This window comes from Carcharhinus amblyrhynchos, chromosome 7, assembly GCF_965287045.1.
Source record: "Carcharhinus amblyrhynchos chromosome 7, sCarAmb.v2.hapA, whole genome shotgun sequence".
Classification (NCBI taxonomy): Eukaryota; Metazoa; Chordata; class Chondrichthyes; order Carcharhiniformes; family Carcharhinidae; genus Carcharhinus; species Carcharhinus amblyrhynchos.
Genome location: NC_137330.1, coordinates 127,614,020 through 127,640,080, shown reverse-complemented (window position 1 = coordinate 127,640,080; position 26,061 = coordinate 127,614,020). Strand labels below are relative to the sequence as shown.

General features: G+C 46.6%; 1 protein-coding gene across 1 annotated transcript in view; it reads right to left on the bottom strand.

Annotated features, from left to right (window-relative positions):
* LOC145345624 (dynein axonemal heavy chain 8-like) overlaps positions 1-26,061 on the bottom strand; it is a gene marked incomplete at its 3' end in the record, with an annotated part of 1,250,971 nt that overhangs the window by 549,001 nt on the left and 675,909 nt on the right. The window contains exons 32-33 of the mRNA XM_080193458.1: positions 12,272-12,507; positions 6,005-6,109 (exon numbers count right to left, since the gene is read on the bottom strand). Coding sequence (XP_080049584.1) covers positions 6,005-6,109; positions 12,272-12,507 — 341 coding nt within the window. The remainder of the gene's footprint in view (positions 1-6,004; positions 6,110-12,271; positions 12,508-26,061) is intronic.

The window sequence follows — 26,061 nt, the reverse complement described above, 5'->3', positions numbered from 1 at the left end:
GCAATCACTGCTGTTACTTCATAGTGTCAAAGGTCTGGGTGCATAGGTAAAGGACATTGGGACAGTCATTCACCCACTGCTAGTCTATCTGTCATTCAAGATTCTGTAAGACCAGATGTCACAGAGAAGATAATACGTGGCCCAAGGTTCAGCGAAGCCTCCTTGAAGACTCTGACACATCCATGAAAGGTTCTACCCAGAGTGGCCTGGCCAAAGGTCGCAGTGGAGGTTAGCTTTGTGTCTTTCTGCAGGAGTAGAATGTCCACAACAACACAAGCACTCTTAGACAGGAGGTGGAATTCCAGACATCAGAGTCCTCACCCTGTACGAGGAGATGTTTCCCAAGCTAGCATGGTTATCCCTGTGCTTCAGAGCTTGATAGGAACCTACAACAGTAGATATTGAAATTTAAGTGAAACCACTATTGATGTAAAAACTCATCTGGTTCACTAATGTTCTTTAGGGTCTGCCCTACATGTGAATCTAAACCCACAGCAAATTAGTTGACTTTTAACTCCCTCTAAAATGGCCGAGCAAGTAACTTAGTTCAAAGTTAATTAGGAATGGGCAATAAATGCTGGCCTGGCCAGCGATGCTCACATCACACGCATGAATTAAAAAAAGTTCCCCAGGAAGCCTGTGAGGATACTGCCAGTCTGCAGTTTTTTGCTATATCCACTGAGTGAGAGATAATTTATCTGACAAGCCTGGTTAGTCAAACACTAAGGGGGCAATCTTGCCAAAAAGATTGTAAGTGCTGAACAAGCATGAAAATGAGAGAGAATTGAGCCCATTTTTTGAGTGAGCCCCAGCTACTTTTTTTGGCACTTAGAAATAAAATGGTCCCAAATGTAATGCTCGCCAGTGGGGAAAGTGGGCGGAGCCTACTCATGCTGGTAAACTGCTGCAGACCTATGGGGACGCCATATGGCATTTGCCCCAATCTCCCAGTATACTCGGAGATCTGTCACTCCACCACTGACTGCCACCTTGCACATCACACTCCCACTGTTGATCACTGCCCCCCAGCTGATCATCGTTCAGGCCAACTTCCAATCCCCAGCTGATTGCCTTGCCTGAACCTCCCCAGTTGGTTGGTAGCTCAGATCTCCCCCCTGACCAATCCCCCATGCAGAGTACCCCTTGGCCAATTGATGTCCTGGCTGATCTTCAGTGTGCAATATACCAGTGTGGACAGTGCAGAAGGATGTTGCAGGTTACAGAGGGTTATAGATAAGCTGCAGAGCTGGGCATAGAGGTGGCAAATGGAATTAATGCAGAAAAGTGTGAAGTGATTCACTTTGGAAGGAGTAACAGGAATACAGAGTGCTGGGCTAATGGTAAGATACTTGTTAGTGTGGATGAGCAGAGAGATCTAGGTGTCCATGTGCATAGATCCCTGAAAGTTGGCACCCAGGTTGATAGGGTTGTTAAGAAGGGGTACTGTGTGTTAGCTTTTATCGGTAGAGAGACTGAGTTTCGGAGCCATTACATCATGTTGCAGTTGTACAAAGCTCTGGTGCGGCCGCATTTGGAGTATTGCGTACAGTTCTGGTTGCCGCATTATAGGAAGGATGTGGAAGCATTGGAAAGGGTGCAGAGGAGATTTACCAGGATATTGCCTGGTACGGTGGGAAGGTCTTATCACGAAAGGCTGAGGGAACATAAGACCATAAGAAATAGGAGCAGGAGTAGGCCATCTAGCCCTTCGAGCCTGCCCCGCCATTCAATAAGATCATGACTGATCTGAAGTGGATCAGTTCCACTTTCCTGCTTTCTCCCCATAACCCTTAATTCCCTTGTCTCTCAAAAACCTATCTACCCGTGACTTAAATATATTCAGCGAGGTAGCCTCCACCACTTCAACAGGCAGAGAATTCCAAAGATTCACCACCCTTTGAGTGAAGAAGTTCCTCCTCAACTCCGTTCTAAACTGCACCCCCCTTATCTTGAGGCTGTGCCCTCTAGTCTTGCTATCCTTTCTGAGTGGGAAGAATCTCTCTACCTCTACCCTATCCATCCCCTTCATTATCTTATACGTCTCTATAAGATCCCCCCTCATCCTTCTAAACTCCAACGAGTACAGACCCAGTCTATTTTGTCTCTCTTCATAGTCCAACCCCCTCATCTCCAGTATTAGCCTAGTGAACCTCCTCTGCACTCCCTCCAAGGCCAAAATATCCTTGCGCAAGTGCAGCGACCAAAACTGCACACAGTATTCCAGCTGCGGCCTCACCAGTGCCCTGTACAGTTGCAGCAAGACCTCCCTACTTTTATATTCTATCCCCCTTGCTATAAAGGCCAGCATTCCATTTGCCTTCTTGATCACCTGCTGCACCTGCAGACTGGGTTTTTGCGACTCATGCACAAGGACCCCCAGGTCCCTCTGCACCGTAGCATGCTGCAACTTTTCGCCCTTTAAATAGTAATCCCTCCTACTATTATTTCTGCCAAAGTGGATAACCTCACACTTGCTAACATTGTACTCCATCTGCCAGGTCCTCGCCCACTTGCTCAGTCTATCCAGATCCCTCTGCAGACTTTCCACACCCTCTGCACAAGTGGCTTTTCCACTCATCTTTGTGTCATCAGCAAATTTCATTACCGTACACTCAGCTCCCTCCTCCAAATCATCTATATAAATGGTAAATAGCTGAGGCCCCAGCACCGATCCCTGAGGCACTCCACTAGTCACCAACTGCCAATCAGAATAGCACCCATTGAGACCAACTCTCTGCCTCCTATTAGACAACCAATCCTCTATCCACGCTAACACCTTGCCCCCAACTCCATGCACCCTAACCTTCTGAAGCAACCTTTTGTGAGGCACCTTATCAAATGCCTTTTGAAAATCGAGAAACACCACATCCACCAGTTCCCCTCTGTCTACTGCACTAGTCACATCCTCATAGAAATCCAATAAATTCGTCAAACGCGACTTCCCCTTAACGAATCCGTGCTGCGTTTGCTCTATCAAACCATTCCTTTCCAGGTGCCTCGCTATTTCTTCTTTGATGACAGATTCAAGCATTTTTCCAACAACAGACGTTAAACTAACCGGCCTATAATTCCCTGCCTTTTGCCTGCTACTTTTTTTAAACAGCAGCATAACATTAGCCATTTTCCAATCTTCCGGCACTTCCCTGGAATCCAGCGAATTTTGGTAAATAATCACTAAGGCCACCACTATCACCTCTGCCATTTCCTTCAGAACACTGGGATGCATTCCATTCGGTCCTGGGGACTTGTCCACCATCAGTCCCGTTAGTCTATCAAGCACTACCTCTCTAGTAATAATAATCACATTCAGGCCCTCAACTCCTACCAACCTTCTATCTTTAATATCCGGCAAACTATTCGCATCCTCCTCCGTGAAGACTGAGGCAAAAAACATATTTAAGGCCTCCGCCATTTCCTCATCTCCCACCACTAAATCCCCCCTCTCATCCTCTAAGGGTCCAACATTCACTCTAGCCAGCCTCCTCTTCTTTATATATTTGTAAAAACTCTTACTGTCCTTTTTTATATTTAGTGCTAGTTTAGCTTCATAGTCTATCCTTCCTTTCTTTATCAACTTCTTAGTCATTCTTTGTTGATTTTTAAACCTTTCCCAATCTTCTACTCGCCCACTACTTTTAGCCACTCTGAACGCATCAGCTTTTAATTTAATACTCTCCTTTATTTCCTTCGATAACCATGGCTGGTTATCCCTTCTCCCACATTCGTTCTTTACCATCGGAATATATTTCTGCTGAGCACCGAAAAAGATTTCCTTAAAAATCCTCCACTGTTCCTCAGCCGTCCTGCCAACCAATCTGCGCCCCCAATCTACATTTGCCAATTCCTCTCTCATCCTATCGTACTCCCCTCTGTTCAAACAGAGGACACAGGTTCGGGACCCTACTTTCTCATCGTCCATCTGCATCAAAAACTCAACCATACAATGATCGCTTGTCCCAAGAGGATCCCTCACAACAAGATCCCTAATTCTTCATGCCTCGTTACACGACACCAGATCTAAGATAGCCCGCTCCCTCGTTGGTTCCGTCAGATACTGTTCAAGGAAACAATCCTGACAGCATTCCAAGACTTGAGGCTGTTTTCATTAGAGAGAAGAAGGTTAAGAGGTGACTTAATAAAGGCATATAAGATGATCAGAGGATTAGATAGGGTGGACAGTGAGGGCCTTTTTCCTCAGATGGAGATGGCTAGCACGTGGGGACATAGCTTTAAATTGAGGGGTGATAGATAGTGGACAGATGTCAGAGGTAGGTTCTTTACTCAGAGCGTTGTAAGGACATGGAATGCCCTGCCTGCAACAGTAATGGACTTGCCAACATTAAGGGCATTTAAATGGTCATTGGATAAACATATGGATGATATTGGAATAGTGTAGGTTAGATGGGCTTTAGATTGGTTTCAGAGTCGGCGCAACATTGAGGGCCGAAGGGCCTGTACTACACTGTAATGTTCTATGTTTTACTAGGCTGATTCTGGAGTTGAGGGGGTTGAACTATGAGGAGAGGCTGAATAAACTAGGCTTGTACTCGTTAGAGTTTAGAAGAATGAGGGGAGATCTCATTGAGACGTATAAGATGTTGAATGGGATGGATAGGATAGTGGTGGAGAGACTCTTCCCGCTCAGAAAGGACAGTAGGACTAAAGGGCACAGCCTCAGGATAAAGGGGGGGCAGTTTAGAACGGAGTTGAGGAGGAACTTCTTCACTCAAAGGGTGGTGAATCTCTGGAATTCTCTGCCCGTTGAAGTGGTGGAGGCTGCCTCGCTCAATATTTTTAAGACACGGGTTGATAGGTTTTTGATAGGCAAGCGGATTAAGGGTTATGGGGAGAGGGCGGGAATGTGGAACTGAGCCACGACAGATCAGCCATGATCTTATTGAATGGCGGGGCAGGCTCGAGGGGCTAGATGGCCTACTCCTGCTCCTATTTCTTATGTTCTTATGTTCTATATACCCGTCCCCCAGCCTGATCGCCGCCCCAATCGATCCCCAGTGCAGAGTTCACTGGCTGCTCCTTACTTGGGTTCTGCAGCCTTCAGGCTCTGCCACTTCCTTTAGGCCCAGCCCCTCGGCACTGCCTCATGCCTGGTGGGCAGTGCCAGAGCATCCAGTGCAGGGTGCCAGTTTCAAGGAGCACTACTTGCCCCGCCTCTGACTGCCCATGGGCCTCAATAGCCTCCAGTCTCACTAGAGAAGTTATCATGTCAGGTGGCTGTTGATGGGGATCTTCGCTGGTGATGACCTCCACCAGCAGGGTCTTTAAGACAAGTGAGCCCAGACAATTGCAACTGGGCTCATTAATAATATTCCAATAAGCAAATGAATATTTGAACCAGCCACACACCCTTCTTAGGTGCAAGGCTTTTTATGCTGACAGAACAGGGCTGGTAACATCATGAGAGGTGAGAAGCCCAGCACGAACCTGATTTTTCACCTCTCACAACAATCTTCCTGGCTCACCACACTGATCGACCTGCGTGACGTGCTGGTAAGGTAGCACCCCAAATCTTCATTTTCTCCATTCACGTACCAGAAAGAAATGGGGCTGAAGTGTATGACATGGGTGTACAATACAACAACCCAGACTCCATGTCTAACCCCAACCCCAAATCTGCTTCTGAGGAGAATGTTCACCTGTACCCTTCACCAGTTCAGATACACTGCTCTCAGTGTGTCCAAGTTCTGGGGTGTGTTTAGTATCATAATCATAACTGGAAGAGGAACTAAAAATCAAGGGAGGAATTTTCCCATCCCACCACAATGGGAATTGTATGGGGGGCGGGGGCGTGGGGTGGACCATGCAAAGGTCCATTGATTGGGCAGGATTTTTCGATTTTGGGGTTAGTGTGGCTGGAAAAGCTGACACACACTCCCTACCCACAAAATAAAATATAATAATTGATCAAATGGAATACTATTCCATTTGTCCCCATAAATATTCTCAGATATAGCATTAATAATGTTAGCTGGAGGTAAATACTCACAGCTTTGACTTGCATTTTGTTGAAAGAGTACCTAAGTGCATCAACTCCTTCTGCTTCCTCCTTTGTAATTTCCACTTCGTACCTATTCAGTATGCTATATGCTTCCTACATGAAAACAAGAAATAAAACAATAACAAATAAAATTTAGTTATGACAAAATTTGTACATATTCTGTCCTCTGTCAATATTAAATAGCAGAACAATTAGAAGTGATTTAATAAGTATGTAATTAACATGGCACGTTGGCACAGTCGTTAGAACTGCTGCCTCATAGCGCCAGGGACCCGGGTTCAATTTTGGTCACGGTTGACTGTCTTGTATGGAGTTGGCATGTTCTCCCTGTGTCTGCATGGGTTTCCTCCAGGTGCTCCAGTTTCCTCCCACACTAAAAAAATGTGCAGATTAGTTGATTGGCCACTCTAAGTTACCCCTTTGTGTCAGAGAAATTGTAGGGCAGATAAGTGGAGTTACAGGAATAGGGCCTGGGTGGGATTGTGGTTGGTGCAGATTAGATGGGCCAAAAGGTCTCGTTCTGCAGTATAGGGATTTATGATAACTAATGGATGGTTCAGCTGCCACAACACTAGACAACTTGATAAGTGTTGTTATAAGACCATGAAACAGAATCATAGAACACCAATTGCACAGAAGGAGGCCATTCAGCCCATCGAGTCTGCACCGACTCTTTGATAGATCATCCTATCCAGGCCTATCTCCATAACCCTTTGTATTTACCCTGCTAATTCCCCTAACCTACACATCCTGGGATAACAACGGCATTTTAGCATGGCCAATCCACCTGCACATCTTTGGACTGTGGGAGGAGGCCAGAGCACCCAGAGGAATTCCATGCAGACATGGGGAAAGCGTGCCACACAGACAGGAACCCAAAGCCGGAATCTTGGGCCCCTAGTACTATGAGGCAGCAATGCTAACAATTGTCACCCTGGACGAGAATCATTTTGTTCCACTTCTTCCATTCTGGTGCAACAATAACGGAATTAATTTCTCTCAATCGATCGACAATGGTGAACAAAGGATTTACATTCTATGGCATCTTTTATTCTATTACTTCTATTGACCCATTTGTTAGATACAAAATATTTCCTTGTGTAGCAAAATTGACAACAAATAAACACAATCTTAAAATTAAAATTAGGCTACTTAGTATTGAAATAAGGAAGGGTGTCTTATGCAAAAGGTTATGGGCACCAAAATGATCTTCTCTGCCTAAAAGAAGTGTATGTTAATCATGTAAAATCAATAGATTCTGGTGAAATATTGTCATCACAGAATAGACACATAGAAACTAGAAGCAGGAGTAGGCCATTCGGACCTTCAAGCCTGCTCCAGCGTTCATTATGATCATGGACTTTCATCAAACTCAATATCCTGATCCCCCTTCCCCCCATAATCCCTTGATTACTTTAACTCCAATGACTGGTTGGAATTTTACCGTCCAGCCCGCCACAGGAATCAAGTGGGCGAGGGCGAAGCATGGGAAGGTCCGTTGACCTTGGGTGGGATTATACAGTTTTGGGGTGAGCGAGGCCATAAAATCACATCCTTTATCTAATTTCTTTTTGAAATCACACAACAAATCATAGAGAGACACAAGAAAAACAAGAGGACGTTCAGATTATTGTGTCTGTGTTAGAGCTATACAATTGGTCACACTCCTCTGCTCTTTTCCTATAGCCCAATAATGGCTTTTCCTTATAAATGGACAAGGCTTTTTCCATATTGAATCAGAGAGGAATTTTGTGAACATGTTAAAAACTCCATCTCCTTCTTCCCTTACATTTTTATCTCATAGTAGGTTCTGAATCTGTTGATATCGAGGGCAGCAATTCTCAACTCACCTCTAGAATTTAGCTCTTTTGTCCAAGTTTATATATCAAGGCTGTAATGAGGCCCAGATCAGTTGACACAATTAGTCCATGCTATGCTCCACTCCAGCCTCCACCTAAATTTCTGAATTCCTTTTCTTAGTGACTAAATGCTTTAACACATTAGCAGCCTTGCCTTAGGTGCAAGGTTTGATTGACTGCAGACGTAGCCCTACAGTCTCCATGGTGCCACATGGTGCCACTCATGAACTGCAAGGGATACTCCTCCCACAACATGCAGCTCCTCTGTGATAATACAATGCACTTCATAAAGGTGTGTGCCTATTTCCTGGGGAGTGACCATGACAGCTACATTGTGGGGCACTCTCAGATCATAGCCATCATTGAGGGAGAGTGATGGCTTCTGGGGGATAGGGATACCCAAAGTGACTGATGATGCCAGTATGGGGGGGTGGGCACAAGCATGCGTTAAAACAAGGCTCATATTTCAACATACATGCTGGTCGAGCAGGCAATTAGGCTGCTGAAGTTGTGATTCCAGTACCTGAACCATTCAGGGGATGCTCTACAATAAAGCCCCAGACAGTGTCCCACACCATTATAGTCTGATACAACTTTGCTCTGTAGAGGGGAGACCACCTGGGCCTGGAGGAGATGGAGGAGTGCCATATTTTGATTTGATTTGATTTACTATTGTCACATGTATTATCATACAATGAAAAGTATTGTTTTTTAATGCAATACAGACAAAACATATTGTTCATTGAGAAGGAAGTGAGAGAGTGCAAAATATAGTGTTACAGTCATAGCTAGGGTATAGAGAAAGATCAACTTAATGCAAGATAAATTCAAAAGTCTGACAGCAGCAGGGAAGAAGCTGTTCTTGAGTCAGTTGGTACGTGACCTCAGAATTTTGTGTCTTTTTCCCAAAGAAGAAGATGAAAGAGAGAATGTCTGGGATATGTGGGGTCTTTAATTATGCTGGCTGCTTTGCCAAGGCAGTGGGAAGTGTAGACAGAGTCAATGGATGGAAGGTTAGTTTGCGTGATGGATTGGGCTACATTCATGACCTTTTGTAAATTCTTGCAGTCCTGGGCAGAGCAGGAGCCATATCAAGCATTGATATAACCAGAAATAATGCTTTCTATGGCACATCTGTAAAAGTTGGTGAGAGCAATAGCCAAATTTCCTTACTTTTCTGAGAAAGTAGAGGCATTGGTTGGTGGGCTTTCTTAACAAGAATGTTGGCTGGGGGGACCAGGACAGGTTCTTGGTGATCTGGACACCTAAAAATTTCAAGTTCTCAACCCTTTCTCCTCAGATGCAGAGGATGTCGAAGAGACTGGTGAGAGTGGCCTTGTGGAGGAAGAGATGGAAGAATCCCAGGCAGTGGACAGGGTCTGGCTGGGTCAACAAGCTAGGGATGGCTTCATGGCATCTTGTTTTGGGGACAGCCAGGACTAGGGAGTAAAGAGCTCTCCCACTACGAGGACCAATAGTAATGTAGAGTCAGCAGAACGCTCCCTTGCTGTTGCCAGGCTTCATGGGCAGCATGCTGAAGCTATTGGCCAGACTCTGTAGGCAAATGATGATGACTTGCATTGAGGATGGAGCATACTCCTCTCATTCTTACGATATGTCTGACCTTTATTTGACTGAGACCTTCATGTCGTGCCATCAAAAGGGCTTATCATAGGGCTCAGAAATGCAGGATGCACAGCATCAGCTACTACAGGTCCCATTCACACCAGGGGCCCTCATGTTCACATCCCTCTTATATCCAAGATAGTACCCTGTCAGCACTGCGACAATCCTTGGCCTTGTGATCATTAGAAAACAGTGTTAGGCATGAGTGAGGTGAGCCTTGATGAAGGTGGGGTGGGGAAAGGTGAGTTCAACGTTTCATGGATGGGAATTTGGGGATGGGCTCCAGGGGTGGGGCATATCAGCAGTAGTGCCTTCTTACTGCATCACCAAAATGGGAGAGGCTTAGTATTGCCATTCTCACACTCTAAGAAGTCTCAAAGCATCAGGTTAAAGTCCAACAGGTTTATCTGGTAGCACAAACTGCAAGCTTTCGGAGTACAGTCTCTGGTCATTGGTCTCTGGTGTAGTCCCGGAGGATTGGAGGATAGCGAATGTTGTCCCATTGTTTAAGAAGGGGAACAGAGACTTTGCCGGGAATTATAGACCGGTGAGTCTTACTTCTGTTGTGGGCAAGGTTTTAGAAAAAATTATTAGGGATAGGATTTATAGTTATTTGGAGTGTAATGAATTGATTAGAAATAGTCAGCATGGTTTTGTAGCGGGTAGGTCGTGCCTTACTAACCTTATTGAGTTTTTTGAGAAGGTGACCAAAGAGGTGGATGGGGGCAAGGCAGTTGACGTGGTATACATGGATTTTAGTAAGGCGTTCGATAAGGTTCACCATGGTAGGCTTCTGCAGAAAATGCAGATGTATGGGATTGTGGGTAATCTAGGAAGTTGGATCAGGAATTGGCTATCAGATAGAAGACAGAGGGTGGTGGTGGATGGTAAATATTCATCATGGAGTACAGTTACGAGTGGTGTGCCTCAGGGATCTGTTTTGGGGCCACTGTTGTTTGTAATTTTTATTAATGATCTGGATGAGGGTATAGTTGGGTGGATTAGTAAATTTGCTGATGACACCAAAATTGGAGGTGTGGTAGATTGTGAGGAAGGGTGTCATAGTCTGCAGGGAGACTTAGATAGGTTGCAGAGCTGGGCCGAGAAGTGGCGGATGGAATTTAATGCGGAGAAGTGTGAGGTAATTCACTTTGGTAGGAGCAACAGATGTGTCGAGTATAGGGCTAACGGGAGGACTTTGAATAGTGTGGATGAACAGAGGGATCTAGGTGTGTGTGTACATAGATCCCTGAAAGTTGGGAATCAAGTAGATAAGGTTGTTAAGAAGGCGTACGGTGTCTTGGCGTTTATTGGTAGGGGGATTGAATTTAGGAGTCGCAGTGTAATGTTGCAACTGTACACTACTCTAGTGCGGCCGCACTTGGAGTACTGTGTGCAGTTCTGGTCCCCGCATTACAAGAAGGATGTGGAGGCGTTGGAGAGGGTGCAGAGGAGGTTTACTAGGATGTTGCCTGGTATGGTGGGGAGGTCCTATGAGGAGAGACTGAGGGATTTAGGGTTGTTTTCGTTGGAAAGAAGGCGGCTAAGAGGGGATCTTATTGAAACATATAAGATGATTAGAGGTTTAGATAGGGTGGATAGTGATAGCCTTTTTCCTCGGATGGAGAAAGCTAGCACGAGGGGGCATGGCTTTAAATTAAGGGGGGGTAGCTACAGGACGGATGTCAGGGGTAGGTTCTTTACCCAGCGGGTGGTGAGGGATTGGAATGCCCTGCCTGCTGCAGTTGTTAATGCGTCTAGTTTGGGGGCGTTTAAGAGATCTGTGGATAGGTTTATGGACGAAAAGGGATTGGTATAGGCTAGTGGGTCATTGTTTTTGTAACTGGTCGGCGCAACATCGTGGGCCGAAGGGCCTGTTCTGCGCTGTAATGTTCTATGTTCTATGTTCTATGTACAGCCCCTTCAGCAGGTGAGTGGGAATTGAGTTCATAAACTCAATTTAAAAGACCTGGTCGGAAACCCTCAAAGTGGCTGAGCGAGTGATGGAGTTGGAGGTGCGAAAGGTGTGTGAAGAGAGTCCAGCGAGAGATTGGAAGTGGTTCACTTACCCTGGCTGATGAAAGAAAATCATTCATCTATGTCCGACACAGTTGTCCTACCTTCTTCTGATTTAGCTGGTACTCACCAGGGCTGGCACTGCATCCCAGGTGGGGATGGTGACCCTGCTGGAAGGCCTTCTTCTGAAGCAGGTATAGAGCACATCAAACCTCTGTTGCATTCCATCCAACAGTCTGGTGAGGACTCTCTCCAAAATGCGAGGTGTTGATGTCCTAGTTGCCATGCCTTGCATTATTCTGGAACAAGTTCTGATGACTGCTGCGAGCTGTTTATATGGAATTCCCATATTGTGGGACATGCTGCCAGTGTGGTGTGTTAGTCGTTGGCATAAATATTTTCACTAATGTGGCATAACATTCGGTCCAAAATCAGTCTGGCATCATTGAAAGAATTAATTCCATTTTTTGCACTGAAACCAACACTCTGGGTGAAACTTTATGATCCCACCCACCGTGGGAATTGTAATGGGTGGAACATGAACCACACAAAAGTCGAGTGACCTCAGGCAGGATTTCCCAGCCTTGGGGCAAGTGCAGCGGAAAATCCTGCCCTCTGTCATTTTTTGGTAAGATTCTGCCCAAAATAAATCAACGACCATTATTTAAATTATGTCAAGTTTGGGTTCTAAAAGTCTGTAGTAGAAAGAAAAGACTACCAAATAGGTAGAAGATCTGCTCTAAAAGGAACATACCTCAATGGGCGCCAAAGTCATATCCATCTGTATCTCATTATTTCGTATTTGTGATAGAGACTCCATGGCAAATCTAACATCATCCAAATCTTGAATAGGACGTGCCAGATTTTTCGTTTGTTCACTAACAAATTCTGTTATGGCCAACATTTTTGCCCTGTACTGATCATTCAGAAATCGACAAAGCAACATTATCCAACCTTTGGCTTCCACTAAAAGTGCCATTTTCATGGGTTCTAAAGGGATGCAAAACACAAAATTATTAAAGTATACTATCCATTTTGTGTTACCATTAACTGATGCATAAAAATATAAACACAAGTTATTACATATGGAATGTTAGGACCTTTATCACTCAGCTTTATAGGATATGACTCTGTGCCTAGAATTGATGTCAAAAAAGACTGCGTCCTCTGTACACTGACACATTTGGGGTCAACTACATCTGTACAGGTGCTACCATAGCCTCAGAGTAGCATGCAGCATTGGTGTCACTATCAAACGAACTGAAGATTTGCCTTCAGCTATGGGAGCCCCTTGAAAGGAGCCCCCGTTGCTTTGTGATTGACCTTCCTCTGCTTCTTTAGGCGTTTTGTGTAGCTCTGATTGTCTGAAATAGTTCACCTTCTGACAACAGGAAGTAGGTAAGTTAATCATTCATGTTAACCAATCACTCAACAAATGTAATAGTCAAGGCCAAGCTATGGAGATCTGTGTGCAAGTCCTGCATTTATCAACAATGAGTGGGATTTTATGGCCTGACTCAGGCGAAATCAAAAAATCCCACTCGAGGCCAACATAGTACTGGGAACCTCGCTCACTCCGATTTCGGGGTGGGCGAGGTGGTGGGTTTTCAGCGCATGTGTCTCTCCAATTGATCTTCAGTTTTCAATAGATTATATCATGCATTCACATGCCAGAGATATCGCTACTTACAACATGGATGGACTTCTCCATCCTTTGTGCATGACACCTAATTGTCTCGAGAAATTGCAATATATCTTCTCACGCTTGATTCAGCAGGTAAAACATCTATTGCTTTGCTGATGACCCAAGACTAACCATCAGTATTGTTGGATCTCTCTTATTTCTCTGAGGGAAGTGGCAACAGCTGTCACTGCCTCTACTGGATCCTTCAGTTCTCTGTGCAGTGTTTCATCTCATGAAAACCTTTGACTGTTGGTTGTGAAGGCTTAGAGAGTATTTTCCTAAAATTCATCCCCATTCTCTGCCTACTCCACAGTGGCATGAAAACTGTGATTCTCATGTTGTCCACTCCTTTTTGAAACAATTGAAAATACTGGCCTTTCAAACAATTATTCAGAGAAATAAGGTCCTTTTTCAACCAAGTTCCACAGAAAAGCAAATCCCCTTCACTCAAAAAGATCAATGATGAAACTCTGGAAAATGTGAATGATTTTCCATATTTTGGGAGGTTCCTCTCCGTAACAAAAATTCATTATCTCTTACCATGTGTCAGTTCAGCCTTTCACTAACTTAGGAAAAACCAGGGAGAGACGCATAAAGCAGCAAGAAACAGTACAGGACTTCAACCAGGGAATGGGGCATAAAGCATCCAGGGGGAGCATAAGATTTCAACTATACAGAAAGTGGGACAAAAAAACAGCAAGCCCCTACCACTTTAAGGAGTCAGTCAAAGTCAGCGTCCCGAACTTTTATGTTTTTAAAAAGTTTTTATTTACAGGCGTACATGAACACTGCAATGAATAGGCTGTGAAAATCTCCCAGTCGCCACACTCCTGCACCTGTTCAGGTACATTAAGAGAGAATTTAGCATGGCCAGTGCCGCTAACCAGTTCATCTTTCGGAATGTGGGAGGAAACTGGAGCTTCTGGAGGAAACCCACACAGACACAGGGAAAATGTGCAAACTCCACACAGACAGTGAACCAAGCCAGGAAACAAGCTCAGGTCCCTGGCACTGTGAGGCAGCATTGCTAACCACTGTGCCACCATGCTACCTATGTCAAGTGGTGACATCACAAGGAAGTGATTGGCTGGGGAGTATTATCTCATTTTCTTTAGTGTCATGATCTGGTAGTTGCTATGTTCTAAATCCCAAAGGGGAACTTGGTAGGCTTATCACAATTGTTCCCATTTATATTGTTACAGACAGGAGAGAGATTAATTAAAACAGCCCTGATTTCTCCATTCACTACTCATCTGTAAGCAGATTTCCCCCTTTATAACTGGTGCCATATTTCCCCAACCCTTGAATGAGTAAACTTGGGAAATGATAAAGTAAAAGAGTTTGGGAGTGATCTTACCAGCCATTCACATTATGCTCCCACTGCAGCAAGGTCAGAGAATTTGGAGGCCAGGGAAATCTCTGTTCACTGCAGTGGTATGGGAAAATCCTGCCAGCATGAATGGTGAAAGATTGCGACCTTGGTCTATTTTGCAAACAATATCCCCTTTGCATTCACATAATAAAACAGGGATATAAGGGAAGAAAAGGGGTACAATATCAGGCCACAATAAAAATAAAAATGAAAATACAACTTATGGCTTTATGCAAGTCCAAAATCCAGAATCAAAAGTCTAACCAATCCACTTCAGAGAATAGGTTGTTTGACTGTTGCAGGATGACCTGCCTTTCGAGAAGTGAGACATTCATGAGAAGAGAAGGCATGCAGAGTTGAATTTGTATCAAAGCCACCATTTCCAGTGTTCCAGTGTAAATGAGGGCCAAGGAAAGAGCTCCTTCTGCTGCAACCTGTTTGACAGTAAAATGATAGGCATCGACAGGCTGTTTGCCTGAAGATACTGTTCTGTTTGGTGGACAAATATAAAGTTGATTATAATATCCAACAGGATTTAGTTAAAGGAATTCATGGCATAGTGGTTAGCATTGCTGCCTCACAGCGCCAGGGACCTGGGTTCAATTCCCTGCTTGAGTCATTGTCTGTGTGGAGTTTGCTCATTCTCCCTGTGTCTGCAGGGGTTTCCTCCAGGTGTTCTGGTTTCCTCCCATAGAGGATACGAAGGGGCAACTTAGCATGGCCAATGCATCTAACCTGATGCAGGTTAGGTGCATTGGCCATGCTGAATTGCCCCTTAGTTTCCAGGATGCATAGGTTTGAGGGATTAGCAAGGTAAAGATGTGAGGTTATGGGGATAGGGCCTGGGTAAGATTGTTGTCAGTGCAGACTCAATGGGCTGAATGGCCTCTTTCTGTATTGTAGGGATTCCATGATTCTAGAACTTTCTTGTGCCCAATCATCCCAAAACTGCTGAAACTGCAAAGGCAGAGTCACAAGCATCAGGAAGGGATGGCAACATCTCTCCTCAGACTTGCCATTGCTGATAAAGGCCCCCAACCCCCTACCCATGGAAGGGTAACATGCCACACCCTCTGAGGGGTATACTGGAGTGTTCCTCCACAACTGGTTCAGGCACTGAAACATCCAACTGTCCGCATTAATAGCGCATTTGTTGACTTGTTACAGCAAGTCTCAGCAGGTGTTGGTGGCATCATTAGTCACCTCCTGTGTGCCTACCAATTTCTCTAGGAGAGCCATTCCTCCAAAACATAAGAACATAAGAATATAAGAAGTAGGAGCAGGAGTAGGCCATCTAGCCCTTCGAGACTGCCCCGCCATTCAATAAGATCATGGCTGATCTGAAGTGGATCAGTTCCACTTTCCCACTTTCTCCCCATAACCCTTAATTCCCTTGCCTACCAAAAACCTATCTACCCGTGTCTTAAATATATTTAGCGAGGTAGCCTCCATCACTTCAACGGGCAGAGAATTCCAGAGATTCACCACCCTTTCAGTGAAGAAGTTCCTCCTCAACTCCGTTCTCAACTGCACCCTCCCCCCCCTTATCTTGAGGCTGTGCCCTCTAGTCCTGTTGTCCTTTCTGAGCAGGAAGAATCTCTACCTCCATCCTATCCATCCCTTTCATTATCTTATATGTCTCTATAAGATCCCCCCTCATCCTTCTAAACTCCAACGAGTACAGACCCAGTCTATTTAGTCTCTCTTCATAGTCCAACCCCCTCATCTCCGGTATCCAGCCACCATTCTCCCTCAAAAAAGTCTGGGATCTACAAGTGCCTCAAAATTTAACTTTCATGGGCGATTCCCAAGAAATGGGACACACTTGCTTGATGTGCATCACTTAGGCACAGCTGATCTTCTGAGGAAGTAGTATCATTTGTGGTTCAAGAATGCTGCAATATAGAGGGCAGAATCACGTGGGTGAAGTTGATGATGCCCTGCATTAGGGGGCCAGTTCACATTAATCTATATGTGGGCCTGCCATAGTGCATCGAGAACTTCCCTTTGGACTTGTGCACTGCTAACTGGGATAGGTCACGCAGATCACCCTGGAAGCCCTGAAAGAAGCCTCTGGCACAGAAATTTAGGGTGGCCATAACTTTCCAGGGCCACTGACAACGGGTGACATGCTAGTCCAAGTGATGCCATCCTTGCATCACCTGGCACAGGTGGTCCACTAATTTGCTGTCTTCTTTGGCACTGCACATCTGGCACAGGTGGTCCACTAATTTGCTGTCTTCTTTGGTACTGCACATCTGACATATGGAGGTTGGAATTTTTTTCAGTTTACCTGTGGCCAGTAGTGTCTCCTTTGAGGCTTTCCCAGCTGTAGCCCTGTGCCTGGAAGCTCAATAGGCCCTGCCTCCCCCTCTCTGTGCAGTGTCACATTAATGTTGCTGCTGCTGGTTGATCACAATTAGTGTCACACCAGTGCTAGGGAGGGAGGATTTAGAAGAGTTGCTGATAGCCGGGGGACTGCTGGGTGGAAGTTCCAGGCATGTCATTCAGGTCCTCTTCCTCCACTGGGGTTCCTGTGGGCCCCTGGGATACCCCATGCAGGGTAGCAGGAGTCATCTCCAAAGCCTTGGCATCACCTGGCCTAGCCAGTCCTGAAGGCCCAACTGCATTCATCCCATGGTGTGTGATCCATTGACATTAGCCCTCTGTGACTGGGCCAAGCTCTGGATCCCCTCAACAAGTGCCCGCTGTGACTGGGCCACTCTCTCGAAGCCTGCAGCCATGGCTTCTGTGCCTCGAGCATGCTCCTGCGCCCCTCAGTCATGATCCTCAGTGACTCAACTATGCCTTGGAACCTGCCACCCATAGAGACCATTTCCTGCTCCAGTCTTTTCACTGCGGACATCACCCCTTGCAGTGCTGGCCCGAGGTACCACACAATGCTGGCACCAACTCATGCATCGGAAGACTGTGGGGCTCCTCCAAGTGGCCTTGCAGTTGCCAAAAAGTTGCTGATAGCCCTCCTGTAATTCCTGGCTCTGCCTCTGCATCTCCAGTGGCTTTGGGAGAACTGATCCCAGAGGCCTGGCACATGACTCCGATAGGCCACCACCTATCCGAGCCCTTAGACGTTCCTGTCTCCACCCGGTGTACATCTCTGGCTGTGTGCACCAGTAAGTGACCCAGAGGCCTCAGTGTTAACCTACCGAGGTGACTATCTGCACTGGTGGATTGTGCATGTGATGCCTATATTAACTGCAAATTATTTTCCTCAGAATTTTCCTCAAAGATTTCCTCTGAGCTGTCATCATTGGAAATCATAGCAGGAGAAGCCCGGGTGGGGGTGTGGGGAGGGGGGTCGGCAGCGAGCAGCAATGGGCCAGCCTCATCAGGGTCGTTTGCTGCCACAAAGGACACATGGGTAAGTACAAAGAGGGGCAAGTGTCTGGGCAGATCGTAACTTACTTGAGATACGTCATATGAATGATGATTTTGTGGATCCTCACTTCCATGGTGGAACCCATCCATGGCTGTCTGTCATGGCTCTATCCTTGGACTAACCTGAAATTTACAGTGTGGATTCTTCAAATGAGGTAAGGAGACATAGCTCAGGAACAGCACCACCCACTCCTGGTGATTATTGGCCATCTTCTCTTGTGGACCAGAGTGGGAATTGACTGCCTGATGGCTGGAAGGGTGTGTGGTGTCAGGAACAGGGGGCAATTGGGTTGCATAGGTCTGCACTGTGTTTCAGTTGCCAGGGTTTGTCAAGAGGGATTGGAGGCAGACACTGGTGATTGGATACTGGAAGACTACAGGTGGATCAAAATGGGCATTCCAGGCATGACTGATGGGACCAATGTCATGCATTATTTCACACTTGTCTGAATTAAATCCATCTGCCATTTCTCATGGACACTTACCTTTTCTGCTCAAAGGAGGTCACTTAGTTTCTTCCGACGCTGTCCTTCGTGCATTTTACGGGCACTCACTTGCTCTGCAGGTTGCACTGTTGACCTGATGCTTGGCTCATTGAGGAGGTAGTGGGTGAATTAAAAAGCATTAAAGTAGATAAGTCCCCAGGGCTTGATAGGGTATACCCCAGGATACTGAGGGAGGCAAGAATAGAAATTGCTGGGGCCTTGACAGAAATCTTTGTATTCTCATTGGTTACAGGTGAAGTTCCAGAGGACTGGAGGATAGCCAATGTTGTTCCATTGTTTAAGAAGGGAAGCAGGGGTAAGCCAGGAAATTATAGGCCAGTGAGCCTATGTTGGTGGTAGGGAAATTATTGGAAAGGATTCTTAGGAACAGGATTTACTCACATTTGGAAACAAATGGACTTATTACATATAAGCAGCATGGTTTTGTGAATGGCAGGTCGTGCCTCATGAAATGAACTTGATTGAATTTTTTGAGGAAGTAACAGAGATGATAGATGAGGGAAAGGCAGTGGATGTTGTCTACATGGACTTCAGACAAGATACCTTTGACAAGGTATCTCATGGTAAACTGGTACAAAAGGTGAAGTCACACGAGATTAGAGGAGACCTGGCAAGATGGATACAGAACTGGCTTGGCCATAGAAGACAGAGGGTTGAAGTAAAGGGATGCTTTCCTGTTTGGAAGGCTAGCAATGGTCCACAGGAATCTGTTCTGGGACCTTTGTTGTTCATAGTATATATAAGTGATATGGAGGAAAATGTAGCTGGTCTGAAGTTCGCAGATGACACAAAAAATGGTGGAGTTGAGGATGGTGGAGAGGATTGTCAGAGGGTATAGCAAGATATAGACTGGTTGGAGACTTGGGCGGAGAAATGGCAGATGGATTTAATTCAGACAAGTGTGAAATAATGCACTTTGGAAGGTCCAATGCATGTAAGAATTACATAAGAACATAAGAAATAGAGCAGGAGTAGGCCATCTAGCCCTTCGAGCCTGCCCCGCCATTCAATAAGATCATGGCTGATCTGAAGTGGATCAGCTCCACTTTCCCACTTTCTCCCCATAACCTTTAATTCCCTTGTCTATCAGAAACCTATCTACCTGTGACTTAAATACAGCAAATGGTAGAACCCTTGGGAGTATTGACAGGCAGAGAGATCTGGGCATACATGTTCACTGATCACTGAAACTGGCAACACAGGTGGATAAGATAGTCAAGAAAGCATATGGCATGCTTGCCTTCATTGGTTGCAGCATTGAGTATAAAAATTGCAGTCATCCTGCAGCTTTACAGAATCTTAATTAGGCCTCATTTAGAATATTGTGCACAATTTTGATCACCATACTACCAGAAGGATGTGGATGCTTTGGAGAGAGTACAGAAGAGGTTTAGCAGGATGTTGCCTAGTCTGCAGGGTATTAGCTATGAGGAGAGATTGGATAAACTCAGTTTGTTCTCACTGAAACAATGGAGGTTGAGGGGTGACCTAATATGAGTGGCACGGACAGAGTGGATTGTCAGATGCTCTTTCATAGGGTAGAAAAGTCAAGGACTACGGGACATAGTTTTAAGGTGCATGGGGAAAAGTTTAAAGATGTGTCAGGCAAGTTTTTTACACGGAGGATAGTGAGTATGTGGAACGCGCTGCTGGGGAGATGGTGAGAGAATGTACGATACTTGCATTTAAGGAGTAACTAGATGAATACATGAATAGGATGGGAATGGAAGGATACAGACTCCGTAAGTGCATACGGTTTTAGTTTAGGTAGGCATCATGGTCAGTGTAGACTTGGAGGGCCAAAGGGCCAATTCCTGTGCTGTACTTTTCTTTGTTCCTTGTTCTTTTTTGCAAGTCCCAGGTGAAGAAAATATCTCTCCTCTGCTCGATGGCAAACATGTCACTCTGTTCTCCACACCCACACTCACAGTCACACACACACACATCCGGGGTACAACCGCTCACTGTGAAGCCAGGTCAGAGGCTGCAGCATGACAGGGAGCTGCTGGTGGGGGATTGAAGGTGGGTACCCATCGTCCCATGGGCAAACCAGGCATAGAGGAGTCGAAGGCCCTGACAGTTCAGGGCCCACGTGTCCTTCAATGGGTTGACGGATGCCATGTACTGCTGTAGGCTTCGGCTTAGCAAGGAGACGATATGGCACCTGTGGTAGGTTCTTGAGGAACAGCACAATATCCTCTCCCAGTGGTGGTGAAGACCTTGGCAGCCCTAAACTTTCATGCAAACTGGATCTTTCCAGGCCGCCAATGGGGATCTCCAGTCCCCTATCCACAAGTGTGCCCGCAAAATGACAAATGCCCTGTTCGCCTGGACAGCCCAATATATCAATGCACTTTGTGAATAGGAAGGGATTCCTTTCCCTAAATGTGCAGATTATGTGCGACCGCAAAATGATTATCATGCATGTGTGTGCACACCACCAAGGCAGCATGCACGACAGCTTCATCTAGCAGAACTCTGACATTCCCTGGGTTTGAAGCTAGATGCCAGGATGGTTCATAGGGGACAAGGTTTAAGGTCTTGGCTGATGATGCCAGTGCAGAGGTTAGAGACCAATGTGAACACCCATTATAATGAGACCCACACTGCCACACAGTCCATCATGGAATGGTGCATCAGGACCCTAATGATGCAGTTCCATTGCCTGCACTGCTCTGGCAGGGCCCTCCAGTACCGTCCTTTGAGGGTATCCTGCATCATCACGGTCAGCTGTGGGCTCTACAACCTCAGGCAGCAGCGGGGAAACTTCCAAGAGGCTGAGGAGAAGGAGGGGGCCTATAGGGATGTGGAGAAGGAAGAGGCCGAGGAGGATCTAGGGGGTGGAAGACATGCAAGGATTTGGCAGGGCAGGGTGGCAAGGGAGGCCCTCATTGCCACAAGGTTCAGCAACTAGGTGACATGTGATCCACCAACTCCTACCCTATCCTCTGAAGCCTGCAACCCTCCCACCAATACTTATCCATACACCCTTGCCATGGGTCCCATTGACATCACACCAGCATGATTGGCCCCAGTTGGCCGTGTCAGTGAGTTACTGGCCCAGACTGGAAGGTGATGATGACTCACTGTACAGCATGCTGTGATGCAGTCGCAGTGCCACACAAACCTGACTGCTGTTCTATAATTGCACACTGGTACCTGGCCCATTTCTGAGTGAAGGTCAGGGGCTCAATCATCCAGTTCAATACCTGGGAGGCAATCCAGGGTCCGGCAGGTGCTGTGAATGTGGGCCAAGTGAGCACATTGAGTCCCACACCAGTCCGATGTTTGGGAAATGGGCATTGCTCATCTGGTGATGCAGAACAACGCTCCGAGCCCTTCTGGGTATGGCTGGGGTGCGATCATCCCTGTGGGAGGTGAATCGCATACAGATTAGCCACAGCTGTGGCGTGCAATGACATTTATTGGTGAAACTAACAGTGGAATAATATTGTGGTAATATTTAACAGTGCAGTTAAACAGGTGTGCATGATTCTAAAGGACACCAGTACTTTCTCCTCTCTCACAGGGTGCCAGTTGGCCCCTTGGTCACTCCTGAGTTGGCAGAGCTGCTGGACTGAGCTCCAGAATTTGATTTGATTTGATTTATGATTGTTACATGTATTAGTACACAGTGAAAGTATTGTTTCTTGCGTCCTACATCACACAAGCATACCATACATGGAGAAAGAAAGGAGAGTGCAGAATGTAGTGTTACGGTCACAGATAGGGTGTAGAGAAAGATCAACTTAATGTGAGGTAGATCAATTTGAAAATCTGATGGCAGCAGTTTCTTATGGTCTTGGACAGAGCAGGAGCCATACCAAGCTGTGATACGACCAGAAAGAATGCTTTCTATGATATATCTGTAGAAGTTGGTGACAGTCGTAATGGTCGTACTGAATTTCCTTTGCCTCCTGAGACAGTTGAGGTGTTTGTGGGCTTTCTTAATATAGTGTTGGCATGGGGGGACCTGGATACCACTCAATTTTGGCAATACCACCTGCATCTGCAGTCTGTGGGACTCCTCCCAACAGCCTCGCAACTTCTGTAGTGTTTCTGACAGCCCCCCAGCATTTCTTGGCTCTGTTGCTGCATCTCCAACAGCTGAGGGAGAACTGATCCCAATGGCCTGACATCTGGCTTGGGGAAGCTGACTCTTGGTTCTGCCAGGCTTCTGCATGCCAGAATACTCTGATGTTCCCACCACTATCCAATGTACATCAATGCCTATGTGGTGCCTACTAGAGAATAACCTTGCAGCCACACCATTATCTTGTCCACCCGAGAAGACAGTATTTGCGATGGTGGACTATGTCATGGAAGCAATGTGAATGATTGGTGCTGGCCTCAGAGATTTCCTCAGGTTCTTCCTCTGAGGTTTCCTCTGACCTCTCATGGGGTGTCTTAATGGGAGCAGCAGGGGCAATTGTGGGTGGAGGGAGAAGCTCCTGCAACAAAACACACATAATTCATTGTTAGCAAGGGATAAATATCTTGGTAGCATGCCATTTATTTGAAATGTCATGAATGAAGGATTGGCGGATGTTCTCTTCCGTATCACATGCCAACCTGGCTGTCGCTTACTTTTTTCTCCTCCTTTTCCTCTGCCTGATCAAGGGCTTCTCTTCAAAGGGAGGGAGGGTTAGCAGGCTGGGGATGCCACCTCCTGTTTACTCCCCTCCCTCCTGTTATGGGATATCTTATCCTGGGGGGATAAGAAAGGGGGGTTGAAATCTTGACGGCTAGAAGGCCACAGGGTGTCGGGAGTGTGGGCTTTGTGGTGTAGGTCGAGACCGTGCCTCAGCAGGCAGGTATAGTGAAGGGGGTCATGGAGGAGTTGGAAGAAGATGCTAGGGGGCTATGCTTTGGAAGGCTGCGTGTTGTCGGGTGGGTCGACATGAATATTGCAGGCACGTCAGACGGGATTGGTGGTAGGATGGAATGGGCACTCACCCTTACTGCCCAAACAAGGTAATTAAGTTTCTTCTGGCATTGGTGGCTGATTTGTGGTGCCAGTACGCAGGCACTGACTCCTGCTGTCACTACCTCCGAGTCCTCGATGCTGGCCCGACCCCTGAATCGTCGCCCATCTGGGGGAAAGCAAATGTCCCTCCCCCCTCCACTATGTCCAGCAGCCAGCTCTGCTCTCCCTCCGTGAACCTTGGAGCAGTTCTTCAGGTGCTTGGGATGTATCCATGACACCCTCTTCATCCTGCTGCCCCTGAGATGCTCTGGTGTCAGGAAGGGGGGAGTCAGAAGGTGTAGTCACAGCCGCAGTGTTTTGCTTGGAAGGCCCAGGCATGTGCTTGAGCCTTTCCTCTTCCCTTGGGGTTCTGCGGGCCCCTGGGGATAGCAGGTCTTCTGCAGCGAGCTCCAGTAGTTTCGGCATCACCTGGTGCTGCCAGTCCTGGAAGATCATCTTTGTCCTATCATGGTGGTCAAGCAATCTGTGATGGCCAACTGAGTCAGGGGCCATCTATCAATGGCAGCAGCAAGTACTCTCTGAGACTGGGGCATGCTCTGTAGCCCCTAGTCATGGTCCCCCATAACTGGGCCATGTTTTCAATGGCTGCTGCCATAACCCGCTGTGTCTCAGTGCTGTCCTGCTGGGTCTCATGCAAGCTCTTGAGCCTCTCATCTATGGGCCACAGAATCTCAAGAAGCCTGTTGAGTTCCTCAGTTGTGGCTCACTGTGAATCGGCCATTGCTTCGAGCCTGCCATTCATGGTGAGGATTCTCTGCCCCAGGCTTTCCACTGCAATTGCCACTCTTGCAGTGTTGGTCTGGGAACCATGCAAGACAGGCAATAACTGGTCTACCTGAAAGCTTTGAGAATCATCCCAACAGCCTTGCAGTTAGTCCAGTGTGGCTATCAACCCCTCCTGCATTCCTTGGCCCTGTTGCTGCATCTCCAGCAGTTGAGGAAGAAGTCATCTCAGAGGCCTCCGACATTCCCTCCTCCACTTGATGTACATTATCGCCAGGGAATGACCCAGAGGCCTCACCACTAATTGAACCCACCGATGCAAGAATATCTGGGACGGTGAATTGTGAGATGGCAGCTGACGCCAAAAAGCGGCCACCCTCGGAGTCCCTTCACCTGCTTCACCTGCTTCCACTGAGGAGTCTTCGGAGCCATCACCTCAGAATGGCTGGGAGCTGCAGTAAAGGCCTCGAGTCCAGATGCCCAGGTACATCCGGACCTCTTCCTGCAACACAGGACATAAGATTAAGTGCAAGGGACGGACCGGAATCTGGGATGCCAGAATGTGGCTTCACATTTCTCCACTGAACATAGAACAAAGCACAAAAAAGATTATATTACAGGAACAGGCTCTTCAACCCTCCAAACCTGCACAACCATGTTGCCCATCTGAATTGTAAGCCCCTTCCGACCCTTCTGGGGACCATCTGCCTCTATTCCCATCCCATTCATGTATCTGTCAAGACACTTTAAAAGTCTCTATCGTATCTGCTTCCCTGGCAGTGAGTTCCAGGCACCCACCATCATCTGTACCTCCTACTTCACCTTTACACCTTGCCCCTCACACCTTAAACCTATGTCCCCAAGCAATTGCCTCAAATTAAGTGGAGGAGTGACAGGTGCTCACTTCTTGACTCCAACCCGACCATGCTGTCATGGATGTCCAGCGCCTGCTCATCTAAGAAGGTGAGGACCTAAGGCTCTGGCTCACCGCCCCCTGCCTTTGCCCTCTCACAGGTATTATGGTCAGTCTTATCCTGTGGGAACAGAAGGATCCATCAAAGAAATGATGGTATGAACTCACTTCTATTTCTGGTGCGAGGCTACATAAATTTTTAAAATATATTTAAAACCTGTTTTGCATAGATTTAATGAGCCCAGACGGTATTGTTTGAGGCCTCTGTGGCCTCGCCAGAAGAGGTTCACTGGGTGAGAATCACACATGGTCCCTAGCAACATAGACCAGTCATGATGGCCCAGCCCGGAAAACCAGCCATTGAGGAAGGCCACTCACTAAACTCACTTAGTTTTAGGCAGTGGAGAACTCTAGAACTCTAGACATGACGGACATACTTTATTGTGACAGGAATAAAGAGACCGTGGGGACAGAGGCCTTCACTTAGTTTCGGGCAGTGGAGAGTTCCAGACTTGTGAGGGACATGCTTTATCAGGGCGGGAATAAAGAGAGCACGTGGACAGAGGCCTTCACTTACCTTCAGGCAGCAGAGAAATCCAGACCTTTTTTCTATTTTTTTCATGGGACATGGGCATTGCTGGTTGGCCATCATTTATTGCCCATGTCTAGTTGCCCTTGAGAAGGTGGTAGTGAGCTGCCCTCTTGAATCACTGCTGTCCATGTTCTGTGGGTTGACCCACAATGCCATTAGGGAGGGGATTCTAGAATTTTGATCCTGAAGGAATGGTGATATATTTCCAGGTTAGGACGGTGACTACCTTGGAGGGGAACTTGCTGGTGTTGGTGTTCCCATTTATGTGCTACCTTTGTCCTTCTAGAAGGAAATGGTCATGGGTTTGGAAAGTGCTGTCTAAGGACCTTTGGTGAATTGCTGCAGTGCATCTTGTGATAGTACACACT